This window comes from Ricinus communis, chromosome 4 (genome assembly GCF_019578655.1).
Source record: "Ricinus communis isolate WT05 ecotype wild-type chromosome 4, ASM1957865v1, whole genome shotgun sequence".
Taxonomy (NCBI): Eukaryota; Viridiplantae; Streptophyta; class Magnoliopsida; order Malpighiales; family Euphorbiaceae; genus Ricinus; species Ricinus communis.
This window is the reverse complement of record NC_063259.1, coordinates 26,126,846-26,142,025: the sequence shown is the minus strand read 5'-3', so window position 1 is coordinate 26,142,025 and position 15,180 is coordinate 26,126,846. Positions and strand designations below refer to the sequence as shown.

The following is a 15,180-nucleotide window of genomic DNA, read 5'->3' as shown; positions in this document are numbered from 1 at the left end:
AAAGATTTCACCTTGTTAAAGAAAACAAGCACCTAAAAGAAAGAAAATCTGCCCATCTTAGTGATCAAGTTGATATTGATGCCCACCAACTGCAAAGGACCAGAAATGAAGTTCTCTGCCCAAACTAACTAAACTATCTGTTTGCAGTAAAGTACTTCCTGCATAATCAGTAATAAAAGGAAAAGAAAATGAGAAAGAAAAGAATTCTATTGTAATTATCTAACTAAAACCGATCCAATAGTTTTAATCTTGACAACTTATATATCTATATGTGTATATATATATATATATATATATATATTAAAGCTAAGATGGATGATTAAAAAGAAATACAATAATGCATACAACTAGATAGATATGAAATGCCCAAACATTATTCGACTTTGGGATGCATAGCTCTTTTCTTGATCCATCAACCGTCATTTTCACTGGAACTCCTCTAATGAAACACCATCTTTGGGAACTGCTTTAAACATGAGAAGGTCTGGCTTCAAGTCCAAATTCAACAACTCCTCCACTTGAATCCAGCTCTACTTCCATTGCTTTTCAGACAAAGATATAAGCTGCGCAGTTTAAAATCCAAAAGAAATTAAGAACTAGGTAGGCATGAGAATGCAAACACCGTGCATTGATCAATGATGATGCTACTGAAGACGTATAGAACAAAGAGGAAAAAAGCAGCTGACAGCAACAATTTTTGTTAATATGCGCAGCATGTGCTTTAATCTCGTAACAGAAGTAACTCTATTACATGCATAACTTGACATCAGATGCGACTCGGCTTCTACAGATAAAGAGGAAGCTAACTCCCAACATACATGTCCCATAATAAATGTTCCCGCAATTATGTTAGTTAATTTTATAAACAACAGTGGGAATGGGATTCCATTGCACGAACAGCACAGATGTTGAATCAGGGTGACAGTTAAATGGTCACATGCTTGACAATAAATAGGCTCATGGTTTCATCTCCGATTTACAGCACCTACGTGATGAGGTAGTAGTGCATAAACCAAAATCAGAACAAATTAATAAAAGAAAATAAGGCACAACTTCATGTCAGTCCATAGAAATCAAATTATTCCAGTTTTGCTGCTTCTATTTTCTTTATATATTGCTCATTGTTCCTGGAATTGCAGATGTTCCTATGAGTTAACTCGCCAGTTTCCACAAGCTTCTATCTCTTCTTTTACTAACTTAAAAGAGTTCCATTCAATTGCTTGTGATTTTAATCAAGTGCTAGGAAAAAAAAATTCGACTGTATTCTATTCATATTTTTATGATAATTTTATACTATTTGATTTGCTATTTATTCTTGTATAACTCCTTTTCTGCATTCATTTCTTAGCAATTTTCTTTTTTACTTTTATCACAAGAACACAACAAGACTCGGGGAAAAGAGAAAAGGAAAAAAGAATTCCCAGTAACTCCATAAAGAGATACAGCAGCTGCAGCAAAATAAAATAACAAAATAAAACACTTAGAGCAGAATTAAAGGCTAACACAATCAAATTAGAGTGACAACGGTACTCTAGCGCAATTTTGCAACATAGGTAGGAGGACATGGGAGGGGCTTCAAGAAGTGGACCAAAATCCAAATAACAAATAAAAGGAAAAGTAAATGGAAGCCTTAAAGTCCTTAAATTACCTAGGAACTCGTGATGGAATCTAAAATAGTTCTTCTTTAATATATTCAAATAAATGAGTTATAGAAACTAGTTCAAACAGTGAAGGCATCCTTAGGAATGCTTTTAACTTTGAAACAAACAGATGGCTTATAAAGATTTAAGTAATTGGTTCATGAAAATATTTCAGCAATTAGAACAGATTTCAAATTGGAAAGCTAAAGGTGAGGGTGATAGTGATGGTGATGTAGACATTGATAGTAAGTTGGCAAAGGCAGAGGGCATCCACACCCCAATACAAGCATGAGCTTACATGTACATTCACAGACATATCCTTGGCATGGTAAGATACAGTACTAAACATACAGGTCAGTCTTAAATGTATCAGTTTCCAGTTGTCCATAGTAAAACTAAACTTAATTAACAAGGCAATCTGAACAAGAATTCAATGAGGAAGATCCAAGTCTACTTATCATCTAACATGGTTTATATCACAGGCAAGTAACTGTTCCTCTTTTTATATTGCAGCAGTATTGGAGTGCTCTAACAGAATCAAGTAGTCATCACTAAATCCATAATAAGGACCTATAATGTTGCTTCTGAATTTAATGAATGCCACTAGGACATCTACACTGTCAAGATCCTAGTTAATATTTAAAAGCCCAAAACAATTCTATAATCCATGACATGTGAGGTCTTGTAATATCCGTACCATCTTTCTATGACCAGGTAATTTTTATTGGGGTTTATCGAAAAACCATTTCATTCAAAAGCTTAAGCTGTTGAGTGAAGCTTCAATAATAGTTTTAACATCCATGACATACCTCTACGTGAGTGCCCATTATACCTTATGCTGAAATTTCAATGATAAAATGGGATGGCCAGAAATTGAATTCAAGACCATTTAACAGCATATGCCCGGATACCATATCAAACAAACTATTTTACCTAAAAGTTTTAAGCTATTGGATAAGTTCCCCACCAATAGTTATAAAATCTCTACCAGGGTATCCTGCAAGGACAGTCGATAGTTGCTAAGTCTTCTATTTCCAGGTTTAACATTATCTGCAAATATGAAACAAGAAGTTGACTAAAGCATACCAATTCAAACCAAGCTGGAGCATAGACATGATTATTTCAGAACTGGATTTATATTTGTTTTTCCAATTAGCCCTAATATGCAGCATTATCACTTGAAATTCGATGTAAAATACAATGATACAATATTAAGAAATATGAAACATACATTCAGACAGATAACCAGAGACAAGCAAACAAAGAAGTATACTTGGAGACAAGCAAACCTAAATATTAACCAACCTGACGAGCAACCTGTGCCAACCTCCGATCATCTCTAGATGATTCAGCTATCAAGCTTGAATTGTCTGACTCCAGAGAACCACTTTGTTTCTCCCCCATCTTTTTCTTCAAAGTGTGATTACCAAAAGAAGTTTCACCATCTGAGCTGCTTAGAAATTCCTTCTTCCTTTTCCTTTGGAATGTGTACTTGAATAATGGCTGCGGGTGAGGAGAAACTGCTACAATGGTACCAGGCTCTTTTAGATGTGAGTTTGATGGTAATACACTGGCTATTTGAAAATCATTTCTGCTAGCTGGAAACTCTGAACACTCTGCAGTTCCAGCATCCCGTCCAGCCAACTGCAATTCATCTATTGGAAAACTATCATTGTTTGATATATTCTGAAAAGAACAAGTTCTGCCAAATTCTGCCTCTCTTCCAATAACTTCGAAAGATCCTGATTGGTTAACCTTTTCATTTGTATCTGAAGGTGATTTTGGGAGCACAGGTGGCTGAGGATCCTTCAGAGATATATAATCAATTTTCCTAGAATCTTCTGCAGTTTGAACATTGTTATCTACAGCCTCATGAAGAAAACTCCTATACTCTCTGTGTCTCCTATATCTAGCAGCCCTTTTTCTTTTTAGACTTCTTGGAATATATCCTCCATGACAACAACTATCAGCCTTGACAGGAAGACATGTAAAGATATATTTATCTTTCGTTTCTTCTCTAATAGATTTCTGATTCTTTATACCATCAGCTTGTCCAGAAACGGACGGGTTTTTTCTTCTTTTTTTTCTTATGCTGTTACCCTTGACTAAACCAGGAATTTTCTCAACATCACAAATTCTATCAACCTTGGCAGTGAGTTGTTTACGTATATCTTTATCTTCTTTATCTTCTATTATAAATACCTGATTCTTAACATCATCATCTTGCCCAGAAAGAGACAGATTTCCACCTAACAGGCTCCTTTCAAAAGCACGAATTCTCTGAGTGCACCCATTTCTATACAGCTCAGGCTCTTTGCTTCTCATCACTATGGAGGCAAAATCAGGATTGCAAACAAAGCAATTGTCTTTACGGCAATCACCTTCACTATACAACCTAGTGCCAGCACATGTCCCATTCAAAGTCAAATTCTTTGTTTCAAGAGTTATAACTGGGTCAGACTGTGAGGCAGGTCCTGAAGGTATTACAGACCCAGAAGTACTGAGTCTGTTCTCCTCAAATGCAGTTACAAGAGTAGTCCTTTCACCCTCAGGATTTTGTTCTTCCAAAGGCCGCATCTGGCTGTTTGCCACCTTCTCCAATTCGTCCTGCAATTCTCTTAACTCTGATCTAAGGTCTTTTACTATATCCTCTGCTTCCCCAAGTTGTGCTTCTAGCTCTTCAATCCTTCTCTGTTGATTCAAGGATGCCATTTCTGCTTCACTGACCTAGAAGTATAAAGATTCAGTCAATGAAGGAGTGTCTAAATTAATTACATTGAACTGAGAAAAACAAATTTTTTTTTAAATATTAAAAAACAGCTAAAGGTAGAGTGAGCATAACAGGTTAAAAGAATCAAAGGGAAGTAGAGAACATCTAACTTTGATTACCTCACAGAGTTAGATCTAATAAACTTAACATGAGCTAATCCTATCCTTAGTACCTACGACACTGTGTGCATTTGGAGTATAGTACCGTAACATGAATGAGTCCAAGAGAAACACAAAAGGCTAACACGCAGCATGATGGTCATAACACGGCCAATGAATTATTCCATGACTTGTATCAATTCTGAAGGAAGAAAGCTTTATGAGCATTGAGAAATGCTCAAATTGCAAAAGCTGGCAGTTCTCTGTCGTCAAATTGTGGATGTCTATCTCAAGAGATACCAAGGCTCATGAAAGTTCCTAGCTTTCATAAAAAAAATGACCATTATTGGAGTTTAAATCCATATTTAACAAATTCTTGATCAATGTATCAGAACCCTTCACAAAGAATTTATTGTCCTTGGAGAATAACAAAATCTGATGTTGATTTTCAAACCTAGGATCAGCCTTAACACAATCTACAGTTTTAGCACTTGAAGAAGTAGTCAAAGCATAGCTTACAATCAACTTCACAAGGCAGCTGTATTTCGGAACTCACCTTTCATGGGCGAAACACTGTATTATGAACACTATGCTGGATTTCATAAGCAGAATTAAGAGCTATAAGCAATAAATTTACATATATCTCAGCACTGTACTTGTGACAAATTCAAAAACTTTAGTTATGCACTAAGACTAACTCAAGTTCCATATTATGCCACTCTTGTCAAAGACAAACAGTATGCGTACAAGATACCAAAAAAAAGTATGCCTAGGAGATACTATAATATGCAAATTAACGCTTATCATGTTCTGGAACAAGCCAATTACCAAAGTTAAAAACAACAATTAACAATGCAACCATAACAAAGACAAGGGGACTATTCAAAACAGCATTCACTGATACGAAAGATTCTTTCAATACAGTGCTTGATCAAACGCAAAATGAAAAACATACAACTAAATAAAATCAATTAATGGCCAAAAATCCACAAAATAACACCACAACCAAATCAAAGCCAATCACTTTTTTCATCAAAAGCAAAAGGGCAGGTAAAACTAAAGAAAAGCGCTAAACCTTAGAATCTAACATCTGCTTGAGTCTAAGAAGCATTCGCAACGCCTCATCTTTTGCAGCGAAGAGCTCTCGCTGATACCGCTGCGCTTTCCTCTCCGACACCATTATCCTTGCCGCCGCCTCTTTCGCCGAATTCAATATTATATCCGCGTAAGCCTTCTTTAACGCCGTTAATTTCTGCCCAAGCGAATAAAAGAGAAATAACAGTAAGAATCCAAAAGAAAAAAAACAGACAAACACAAAAATCACCATCATCAACCCCCATTCCACATGAAACCATCAAAATTTCCACCTCTTCTAGAAAAGTAGTTAGAAGCGGAGGTGGTTGTGGTGGTTACAGTGAGAATAGAGTAGATTGATGGAAGGGTAATGAAGTAATTTCACCTCGGAATCGGCCATTTCAGCGCCGAGAATGAAGAGAAGGTGTTAGTTAGTTGCTGGTTAAGACCAAAGTTGTTAAAGCAAAAGCGGAGGTGGTTTTTTTTTTTTCTTTTGTTCAAGTCTTTTGTTTTTCCTCGTAGCTGTCTGTTAGGAACTGAAATACCTCTAATTACTCTAATGTCCCTGGAATCCTCAACTAATTACAACCGTAACTCCCAGTCGCGTTTTTTCTTTCTTATGGGAGTTCTGTTCTGCCTTGCTATCGTTTTCTCTACGGGGAGCGCGCCAGGAATGCGGGGCCCATTGAGTTTTTAACTCGGTGGTGACGTGGCCCGTGGATTGATTACAGCCGTACATGTGGAATATTAACACGTGGCAGGAAGCATGCAGTGTTTTTTATGGGCTTTGGGAAGCGTAGGGTTGTAACAGTTTTCTTTTTGTTGGGGTTTTGGGGTTGTTGATGGCGGGATCTTGGTAAATAGACTGAGCGACGGTTGAGAGGGTTTTTGGAGTAATATGAACAACTTCCTAAACGACATGATGGGGAGGTCCAATCGCTGGCTTGTTTTAAAATACAAAATCTATAATAAAGTCTAATTTAAAGAACATTTAAATAAAAAGGCTCACTGTTTTTATCTTAATCTTAAATTTTCTGAACTTTTTATATTTATAGACGTTAATGAATTTTCTATATTTTAAAAAATAAAAATAAAATATTAACCAGTATAATAGTTACATATTTATTAAATATAAAAATAAAAATAAAAATTAATTTTTTCTAATGTGTTTATTTTCTATTTAAGACATAAAGAGTGTATTAAAGTAAATTTATAAAATGACTTTCTTAATATAAAAAATTAATATTACAAAACAACGTAGAAAATATCATATAGCAACTTTTATAGTATTGATATAAAATAAGTGTGTATTTTATAAATTGTTTTAGAAAAACTAATCTAGCCTCTATTTTATTTTTAATTATACTCTCATTTTCTAAAAAGGTTCAATTGTAGTTAATCAAATTTAGAATAGAAAAGAGAGTAAAATATTACAATATCAATAAGCAACTAGTATATTTGGTTAACATAAATTTATAAAATTTATTTATAAAGTTTACATATTCAGTTTAAATAAAAAGTTTATCTAGACTTTTTAATTCAATTTATATAATTAATTGTAACTAAATTAAAATATTGCAAAGTAAACAAAATATTTAAATAAACCAGTATATTGGGTCTTACTTTTCTTTTTAATTATTCTTTTATAATTCCTTATTTTAATCTATTTCAAATATAATATTTATTTCATTTGAATGAATTCTATAGTTATATATAAATTAAATATAAAAATTAGAAAAGTTATTATTCTAAAATAAATCTTTTTAATAATTTTAATAAATATATTGTAATTATCAAAATTAAAAAAATATAAAAAATTAAAACTCTGAAAGAAAAAAAAAGATCAATTTTAAAAATATAAAATTGAGCTATAATAATTTTATTTCTCTCTTTCTACAAATTAAGACCAACCCTATTATCATTCGACCCGTAAAAAGATCACCATGAAATCCAACATGATCAAAATTCTAAGTCTCCATATTATTAGTTTCTGCAAAATCATCGTCATCGCGATTGATGTGTCTAATTAGTACTCGAAGTGTACGAACCGAATGATAATATGGACAAGTTCACCATGAGATCGATCTCACAATGAATTATAGAGCAAATATTATAAAAATCAACTATCACACAAAATACTAAAAATAAACCAATATTTTGAGAATGATTTTAAAGTTTATAAAAAAAATTAAATAACTATAAAATAAATATGCAACTAGAATTATTAATATAAACTATATAATAAAATAGCATTTAGTATAGCTTATACTTAATAATTATCTTATTCTCCTTATTATTAGATGATGTTTGTAATACTTTTAATCTGAAGATTTTTATAATAAATATTACTATTAAATTGATACAATGATCAACCAATAATGATAAATAAAATTAATACATATATGAAAATAAATAAATTATTTATTAAACTCATAATATATAAGATTCATATATAAGTAAAACTTAATATATAATAATAATAATAATTTGTACATTTAGAATTCAAATTGTCTTTACTAAGTTTATTAACTAATAAAGAAAAAAAAAAGTAAAACAATTTCATCGAATTTATACTGTTAAAATGCGTAATGAAATTTAGTTTTATAATTTGACGTAGTTTACTTCTCGTACATCATATTGTGACCAATCAAGCAACATAAGAACGCTGTCGTTATAGCAAATGTTGTTGATGGTAATACGATACTGGAGCAGAAGAAAGCTATTGAAATAAAGGAGACTAGAAAAGGAAAATGAATAAGAAAATAAATCAAATTTCATTATTATGTATTAAATTGTAATTATATGAAACATGGTGTATAATAGTCAATTTATTTTTATAACAAAATATAAATAATATTACAAAAATATAAAAACTTTAAGTAGCTTTTTGTACTTATAGAAATTAATATTTGTCATATTATTGAAAAGAAATTGAATGGCATATGGTGATTGTACAGTATTAGACTATCTTTGAACAAAAGTGAATAGAAGAAGCGAATAGTTTATTTATTTTTATTACTTTTTATTTTACCAAAAGAATAAGACTTCTAAAAATATATATTATTTTATCACTAGAATATATTAACTTTTATTTACCGAATGTTATTAACTTTTATATCTTATAAATGTTTAAATTTCTAAATATACACATATTATTTTGTTTTAAAGTAATTTTTCTCTCTTGTATTCTGAATTTATTTCTTTCATTTATTTAAAATTTGATTACCGCCAAGGAGCTAGTTAGCGGATACAATATAAACCGTTATGAATCGGGTCAAATCCATAACGACCAGACACGATCCGAACCGATCCCATTTAAGAGTTCCCCTATATGTTTATCCACAAAAGCTCCACGTGTCCTTCCTTCCACAGCCTACTTCAAAGTTCAAAGTTCAAAGTTCTCAACTTCTGCAAGCTCTCTTCATTTTTTCCTGAGAAAGAAATTCCTCCGTATTCAATTTTCCTGAGAAAATTTGCTTATCAAGCTACCAGGAAAAATCCGTAACAGCCTCTTTTTTGCTCATGTTATTCAAATTGCTAAAATGATCCTCTCACCTTCACTCTCCCTATCCAATCCTTCACCTCTCTACACAAACCTCCTTAAACCCAATCTCAAACCTAATCTCTTGCCGTACCCTAATAGAAGACTCATTTCACTCTCCGGAGACCGGAAAACGTACTCAGGCGCGGCAAAAGCACGAGCCAAAACAAAAGAACTCGTCCTTGGGAACCCCTCCGTAGTCGTGGAAAAAGGCAAATACAGTTACGATGTTGAGACCCTAATTAACAAACTAAGCAGTCTCCCTCCACGCGGCAGCATAGCACGCTGCCTTGAAATCTTCAAGAACAAGCTTTCTTTAAACGACTTCGCTTTAGTATTCAAAGAATTCGCTCAACGTGGAGACTGGCAAAGATCACTCCGTCTATTCAAGTATATGCAACGCCAGATCTGGTGTAAACCTAATGAACATATTTACACTATTATCATTAGTTTGTTAGGCCGTGAAGGTCTCCTCGAAAAATCCACCGAAATTTTCGAGGAAATGCCCACTCACGGTGTGCCACGCAGCGTGTTCTCTTACACGGCGTTAATTAACTCTTATGGCCGTCATGGTCAGTATGAGGTGTCACTTGAGTTGCTAGAAAGAATGAAGAAAGAGAAGGTTACTCCTAGTATATTAACTTATAATACTGTGATTAATTCGTGTGCTAGAGGAGGCTTAAATTGGGAAGGTTTATTAAGTTTATTTGCTGAGATGAGACATGAAGGTATACAGCCTGATATCATTACTTATAATACGTTGCTTAATGCTTGTGCTAATAGAGGTTTAGGTGATGAAGCTGAGATGGTTTTTAGGACTATGAATGAAGGAGGTATGGTGCCTGATATAACTACTTATCGTAATTTAGTTGAAACTTTTGGCAAATTGAATAAATTAGAGAAAGTTAGTGAATTGCTTAAAGAAATGGAATCTAGTGGTAATTTACCTGATATTTCATCGTATAATGTGTTATTAGAGGCATATGCGAGTAAAGGGGATATTAGGCATGCGATGGGGGTGTTTAGGCAAATGCAGGAGGCTAGATGTGTGCCCAATGCAGTGACGTATAGTATGTTGTTGAACTTGTACGGGGGGCACGGGAGATATGATGATGTTAGGGAACTATTTTTGGAGATGAAAGTTAGTAATACAGAGCCTGATGTGGGTACCTATAATGTACTTATTGAGGTTTTTGGTGAAGGTGGGTATTTTAAGGAGGTTGTGACGTTGTTTCATGATATGGTGGAGGAGAATGTTGAGCCCAACATGGGGACTTATGAAGGGTTGATTTATGCTTGTGGTAAAGGAGGGCTACATGAAGATGCTAAGAAGATTTTACTTCATATGGATGAGAAGGGGATAGTGCCAAGTACTAAGGCATATACAGGTGTTATTGAAGCATATGGACAGGCTGCGTCATATGAGGAGGCTCTTGTAATGTTTAATACAATGAATGAAATGGGAAGCAAACCGACTGTTGAGACTTATAATTCACTTATTAACATGTTTGCAAGAGGTGGACTTTATAAAGAATCTGAAGCAATTATGTGGAAAATGGGTGAATCTGGGGTTGCACGAGACAGGGATTCTTTCAATGGTGTGATTGAAGGTTATAGACAGGGAGGCCAATTTGAAGAAGCTATCAAGACTTATGTTGAATTGGAAAAAGCACGATTTCAGCCTGATGAGCGGACATTTGAGGCAGTTTTGAGTGTTTACTGCACTGCAGGTCTCGTTGATGAGAGTGAGGAGCAATTCCGCGAAATTAGAGCTTCAGGGATACTGCCTAGTGTCATGTGCTACTGTATGATGATAGCTGTTTATGCAAGAAGTAACAGGTTTGAGTTCGTTTATTTTTCTGGCAGTTGTTTGTTATAACTAAAAATGTGGTGAACTATTGCTCTTTTGCTATTTTATTCTTGCAAACATTGCCATCCATAGACTTAGGCATTAGGGATATAAATTTAAAGAAAACCATATGTCATGAGATCCATCTTACCTTGCTAGAATGTAAAATGGGCATGCGTAAGGTGAACTCTAGTTTTAGTTGATGCTATCAAACCCGTACTTGCTATGAATTGGAAATTGTTTCACATTATATTCAGCAATTTATCCTTTTTAATTTGTATATTGTTCCATTGGATGTAGAACTTCAGAAGATCATTTTTGGGACCATAATGGAGAGTCCAGTATCAGTTTATCACTTTCCAGGTTCCATGCCTGGCCAAATAGTGGTGTCATTCTCTTCATAATTCATCTCTTCAATCCCTAAAGTTGCATCAGCATCACGTGTCTTATGTATTTACTTTTCCAGAGTACAAGCATTGCTTGTTCAAAAAATTGTTCTACTCAGTTGCATAATGTTGTTGTTCTTTGTCCTTTGAACTTTTTATGATGGATCTTTACTTCATTCCCTCATCCTAGCCGTATGTAGCATGTATATTCAACATTTGATTGACAGTGGGTCTAGTGTCTCTTGGAAAAATAATACATGTAGTCGCACAGCCTTGAGTTGGAAAATACTAATGGATATTCACATACTCAATTTCGTGATGCATGAGCTGGTAGGTTCTGGGGAATGTGGTTTTCTTTCTTCAAAGCAAGCAATTGTAAGTTTTGTTTCAAAAAACTTATGGCAGAAAGTTTTGTATATTGCTGATGAATAGCTTTTAGGGAAATGAGCAAGTGTTTGGGCATTCAAACCTATAAAATACTAATGGAATCTGATTGTATCCGTTGGACAAATTTGGGTTTGATACGAAAAGCAAGCACAACATCATTAAACTCTCAAATTATTCCTTGTGCCTATATTGCCTTACGGGGTTGGTTCAAAGATACAACCTCTGGTTCAGTGGTAGAGCAGTTGGCTTCATAGGTTCAAGTCCTTTTGCTTTTATCACAAATTAGATTGTCATAGAACTTATTAGATCAGGTATAGACTTCTTGCGGATAGCAATAGTTTGTACTTGCAAAATTTAGGACTTGCTGCAGGATCTAGGGCTAAGGCACGATTGAGTTCCAAGGCTTATCCTACATGTATGTTGATGCCATTGAAGCTATATGTGAAGGAGTGGCGAGTACCTGCCATTAACCTCTGAATGTGTTCTCTGCAAATTAGGCCACTCAGCAATCCAGTGTCATGACAGAGTTTAGCATGCTAAGTTCATGACCTTTTCACAAACATGTGGCATTGAACTAAAAAGGAAAAAAGTGGCTCCATTTTCCTATTCAGATTGGGTGCACTAACAGTACTGTTTAGTAACAGCAGGAAGAAATCATGTTCCTGAAAGTTGATGTTGGTATATGCGCTACCTGTTCTATAGCATGAGGGGTAATGTTGTTATCAATGTTGGCCATGAATTGGGAGGCATCATACTGGGGCTAAAGCCCAATTGGATTGAGTTGAGTTTGTTATAAATTTGGCGCCTTATTCATATTATCAAAATCCTTGGCTTGGATGACCTTAATTTTTTTTTCTTAAGATAGTTCATAATTTTTTTTTCTTAAGATGGTTCAATGAGTTCTTGTGACCAAGGGCATGGTCATATACATAAATGGCTAGATAGACCTTGCCTACTCAACCTTGAGTGGGATGCTTTGTGAAAATGCTTCCCCAGTTTTATTGCAAAGGATACTGGTTAGGTGCTTGAGGTTAGTCTCTGTAGCAGAGGCTCTATTCCTGTTGAACATTTTAGGAATGTAGAGCCATTTTAATAAAGTAATGCCATGTCCTAGTTTTAGCTGAGCTTTTCCACTACGTTATGATGTCTAGGGAAATGACTTGGTAGTCCATGTTTCTTTCCTTTATTATCTTTTTTTTTTTTTTGGGGGGGGGGGGGGGGGGGTGGGATGTATAAGCTGATTTTTTAACAGCTGACTTCTATTGATTATTCACTGCAAGTGCAATTTCATGTAAAAAGTTGGCTGTTCAAAATTAAAGCCTTGATGAGATGTTGTGGGACGCCAAAAACTTAATTGATTATGGCTATTAGTTGATGAAATTTTTCAACCAGCATTTCATTCTACCTAACATCTTGATCTACTTTTTTCAGATGGGATGATGCCTATGAGGTGCTTGATGAGATGGTCACAAATAAGGTGTCAAATATTCATCAAGTGGTTGGGAAGATGATGAAAGGAGATTATGATGATTATTCTAATTGGCAAATGGTGGAGTATGTCTTTGATAAACTTAACTCTGAAGGATGTGGTCTGGGAATGAGGTTTTATAACACCCTTTTAGAAGCACTTTGGTGGCTGGGTCAGAAAGAACGGGCTGCAAGAGTGCTTAGTGAAGCCATAAAGCGAGGACTTTTTCCTGAACTTTTTCGCAAAAGCAAACTTGTATGGTCTGTGGATGTGCACAGGTACCGCAAGATTCTTTATTTTTTTTCCGAATTTGTTTTTTCATTGTGCATTCTGCTCAATTTCTTATGCATGATTTCTGTAGGATGTGGGAAGGGGGTGCATGTACAGCAATATCAGTTTGGCTTAATAATATGCATGAGATGTTCTTGAAGGGGGAGGATCTTCCTCATGTGGCATCAGTTGTTGCTGTGTAAGTCATTTTCTCCTCTGTACATTTCATATTAATTTTCTTTTGAAGTTGTAACCTGACTAGGACAGTGGGTATACTGTCTGCTTATTAAAGACTTGATCCAAACTACTCAGCTATGTGACTTTTCCTGACCCTTTAGCTTTCTGTTGAGTCTCAAATAGTATTTGAGTTCATCAACTGCCTCTATTAATTTGTCCATTTTCGTTCAATAGTTTAGAATGGTCCTACAACTGTATAGCTTTTCACACGCTGGTTTAAACTTTTGAATGGGATACCTTGAACTGGTGTTGAAGGCGCCCATATTATGAGTGTTTATACGTTTGGAACCAAAATTGGCTGTTAGCTTAATAAAATGAACTCAGTGGGCATCTGCAGTTAAGATCTGTTTGGATAACCGGAATCATTGAGTTGAAATTGAGTCCAAGTGTTTTGTTTCTGGCTTATGCAAACTGGCCAACTCTTAGGCCAACTGCAGCCTGGTATATCAGGTGTTTGTAGTGTCGCGGTATTGTCAAAATAAGGATGCCTGCAGGAGCAAAGCTGCAAGTTATAGGTGAGAGTGAAAAGTTACTAGGTAGAAAGCATGACCTTTGTTATACTATTTGGGCCCGTATTTTTTGCTTCTATATTTAAAATCTTGGTAGACTTGTGAATTGAATTACGTAAGCTTATGTTTTCTCACTGATGACTCCATTTTGTTTCCTCCTGACCAGACGAGGCCGGATGGAGAAAGCCTTAGTTTCACAAGATTGCCCTACTGTGAAGGCAGTCTATTCCTTCCTGCAGGAAAATGTTTCATCATCATTTTCTTTCCCTGCATGGAATAAAGGTCGAATTACCTGTCAGCGATCCCAGCTCAAGCGCATTCTGTCCAGCGCAGAAACACTTTCAGATGACGACAAAAGAGAAAAATTTATTATTTTGAATAACTCCTCTTTTTCTCACCATAGGACAAGAACAAGAACAAGTGATGTTAAGAGTAGTCAACATGATAATTCGAATTCTGAAACAAGAACAGGAAGCAGATCAGAGCTTATGACTAGTTCAGTTTGAGTTGACAATATGCTAAATCACTTCATTAATTTCTTAGGGCATGGAAATCTTCATCTCTCTATTTAACCAGACGGGGTTTATGCCAATGATTGATCTGCTGTTATACCTTCTGATATTTCCACTGGATAGAAGATGAGCATACAACTTCAGCTAAGTTGGTATCTACTTGCTAAATTGCTGAATAAGCATTGGCACGATGTTAGTAAGAGGGGCTCTGTTGATTACTGCTTTGGTTTTAACAGTAGGAAGAATTCAGTTAAAGAAAAAGATGGTAGTTTTATAGCTGTGGTTTTACCTGTAAATGGATTTTGATTTTACACGTCTTAATTTGTAATCTTTTGAAAAATTAAAGTTTAGATCTTGTTAAAGAAACCATGTATCCTACAGAGGAAATGCATTCGTCTACTGTTTTGATAGTTGGGAAATTGGTTGCCTGTTGTCTCTC

At 34.8% G+C, this 15,180-nt stretch overlaps 2 protein-coding genes across 3 annotated transcripts; one reads left to right on the top strand and one right to left on the bottom strand.

Moving 5' to 3' along the window:
- Positions 1–189: 189 nt before the first annotated feature.
- On the bottom strand, positions 190–6,251 carry LOC8258136. Of its 2 annotated transcripts, XM_048373068.1 has the most exons (5): positions 5,968–6,251; positions 5,584–5,760; positions 2,946–4,367; positions 2,574–2,690; positions 190–563 (listed from the first exon to the last, which is right to left on the bottom strand). In XM_048373068.1, exons 1-4 carry the CDS (start codon positions 5,980–5,982, stop codon positions 2,625–2,627), a joined length of 1,680 nt encoding a protein of 559 aa, XP_048229025.1. In that variant the 5' UTR covers positions 5,983–6,251; the 3' UTR covers positions 190–563; positions 2,574–2,624. The 2 variants fall into 2 exon arrangements, with proteins under 2 accessions (XP_048229025.1, XP_015582125.1); XM_015726639.2 differs by lacking the exon at positions 2,574–2,690 and having other exon boundaries at positions 5,968–6,244.
- Positions 6,252–8,938: 2,687 nt separating this feature from the next.
- On the top strand, positions 8,939–15,160 carry LOC8258137 (pentatricopeptide repeat-containing protein At1g74850, chloroplastic). Its single transcript, XM_002511431.4, has 4 exons — positions 8,939–10,962; positions 13,177–13,491; positions 13,575–13,682; positions 14,396–15,160. Exons 1-4 carry the CDS (start codon positions 9,125–9,127, stop codon positions 14,733–14,735), a joined length of 2,601 nt encoding a protein of 866 aa, XP_002511477.3. The 5' UTR covers positions 8,939–9,124; the 3' UTR covers positions 14,736–15,160.
- The last annotated feature ends 20 nt before the right edge of the window (positions 15,161–15,180 follow it).

What these genes read in the sequence shown, in the direction of transcription:
- LOC8258137 (XM_002511431.4), top strand. Translation starts at nt 9,125, where the DNA reads ATGATCCTCTCACCTTCACTCTCCCTATCCAATCCTTCACCTCTCTAC. An exon ending in GTTTATGCAAGAAGTAACAG is followed by an intron (nt 10,963 to 13,176) that starts GTTTGAGTTCGT and finishes TACTTTTTTCAG; the next exon opens with ATGGGATGATGCCTATGAGG. An exon ending in TGGTCTGTGGATGTGCACAG is followed by an intron (nt 13,492 to 13,574) that starts GTACCGCAAGAT and finishes TGATTTCTGTAG; the next exon opens with GATGTGGGAAGGGGGTGCAT.
- LOC8258136 (XM_048373068.1), bottom strand. An exon ending in AGCAGATGTTAGATTCTAAG is followed by an intron (nt 4,368 to 5,583) that starts GTTTAGCGCTTT and finishes TTATACTTCTAG; the next exon opens with GTCAGTGAAGCAGAAATGGC. An exon ending in TGGCACAGGTTGCTCGTCAG is followed by an intron (nt 2,691 to 2,945) that starts GTTGGTTAATAT and finishes TCATATTTGCAG; the next exon opens with ATAATGTTAAACCTGGAAAT.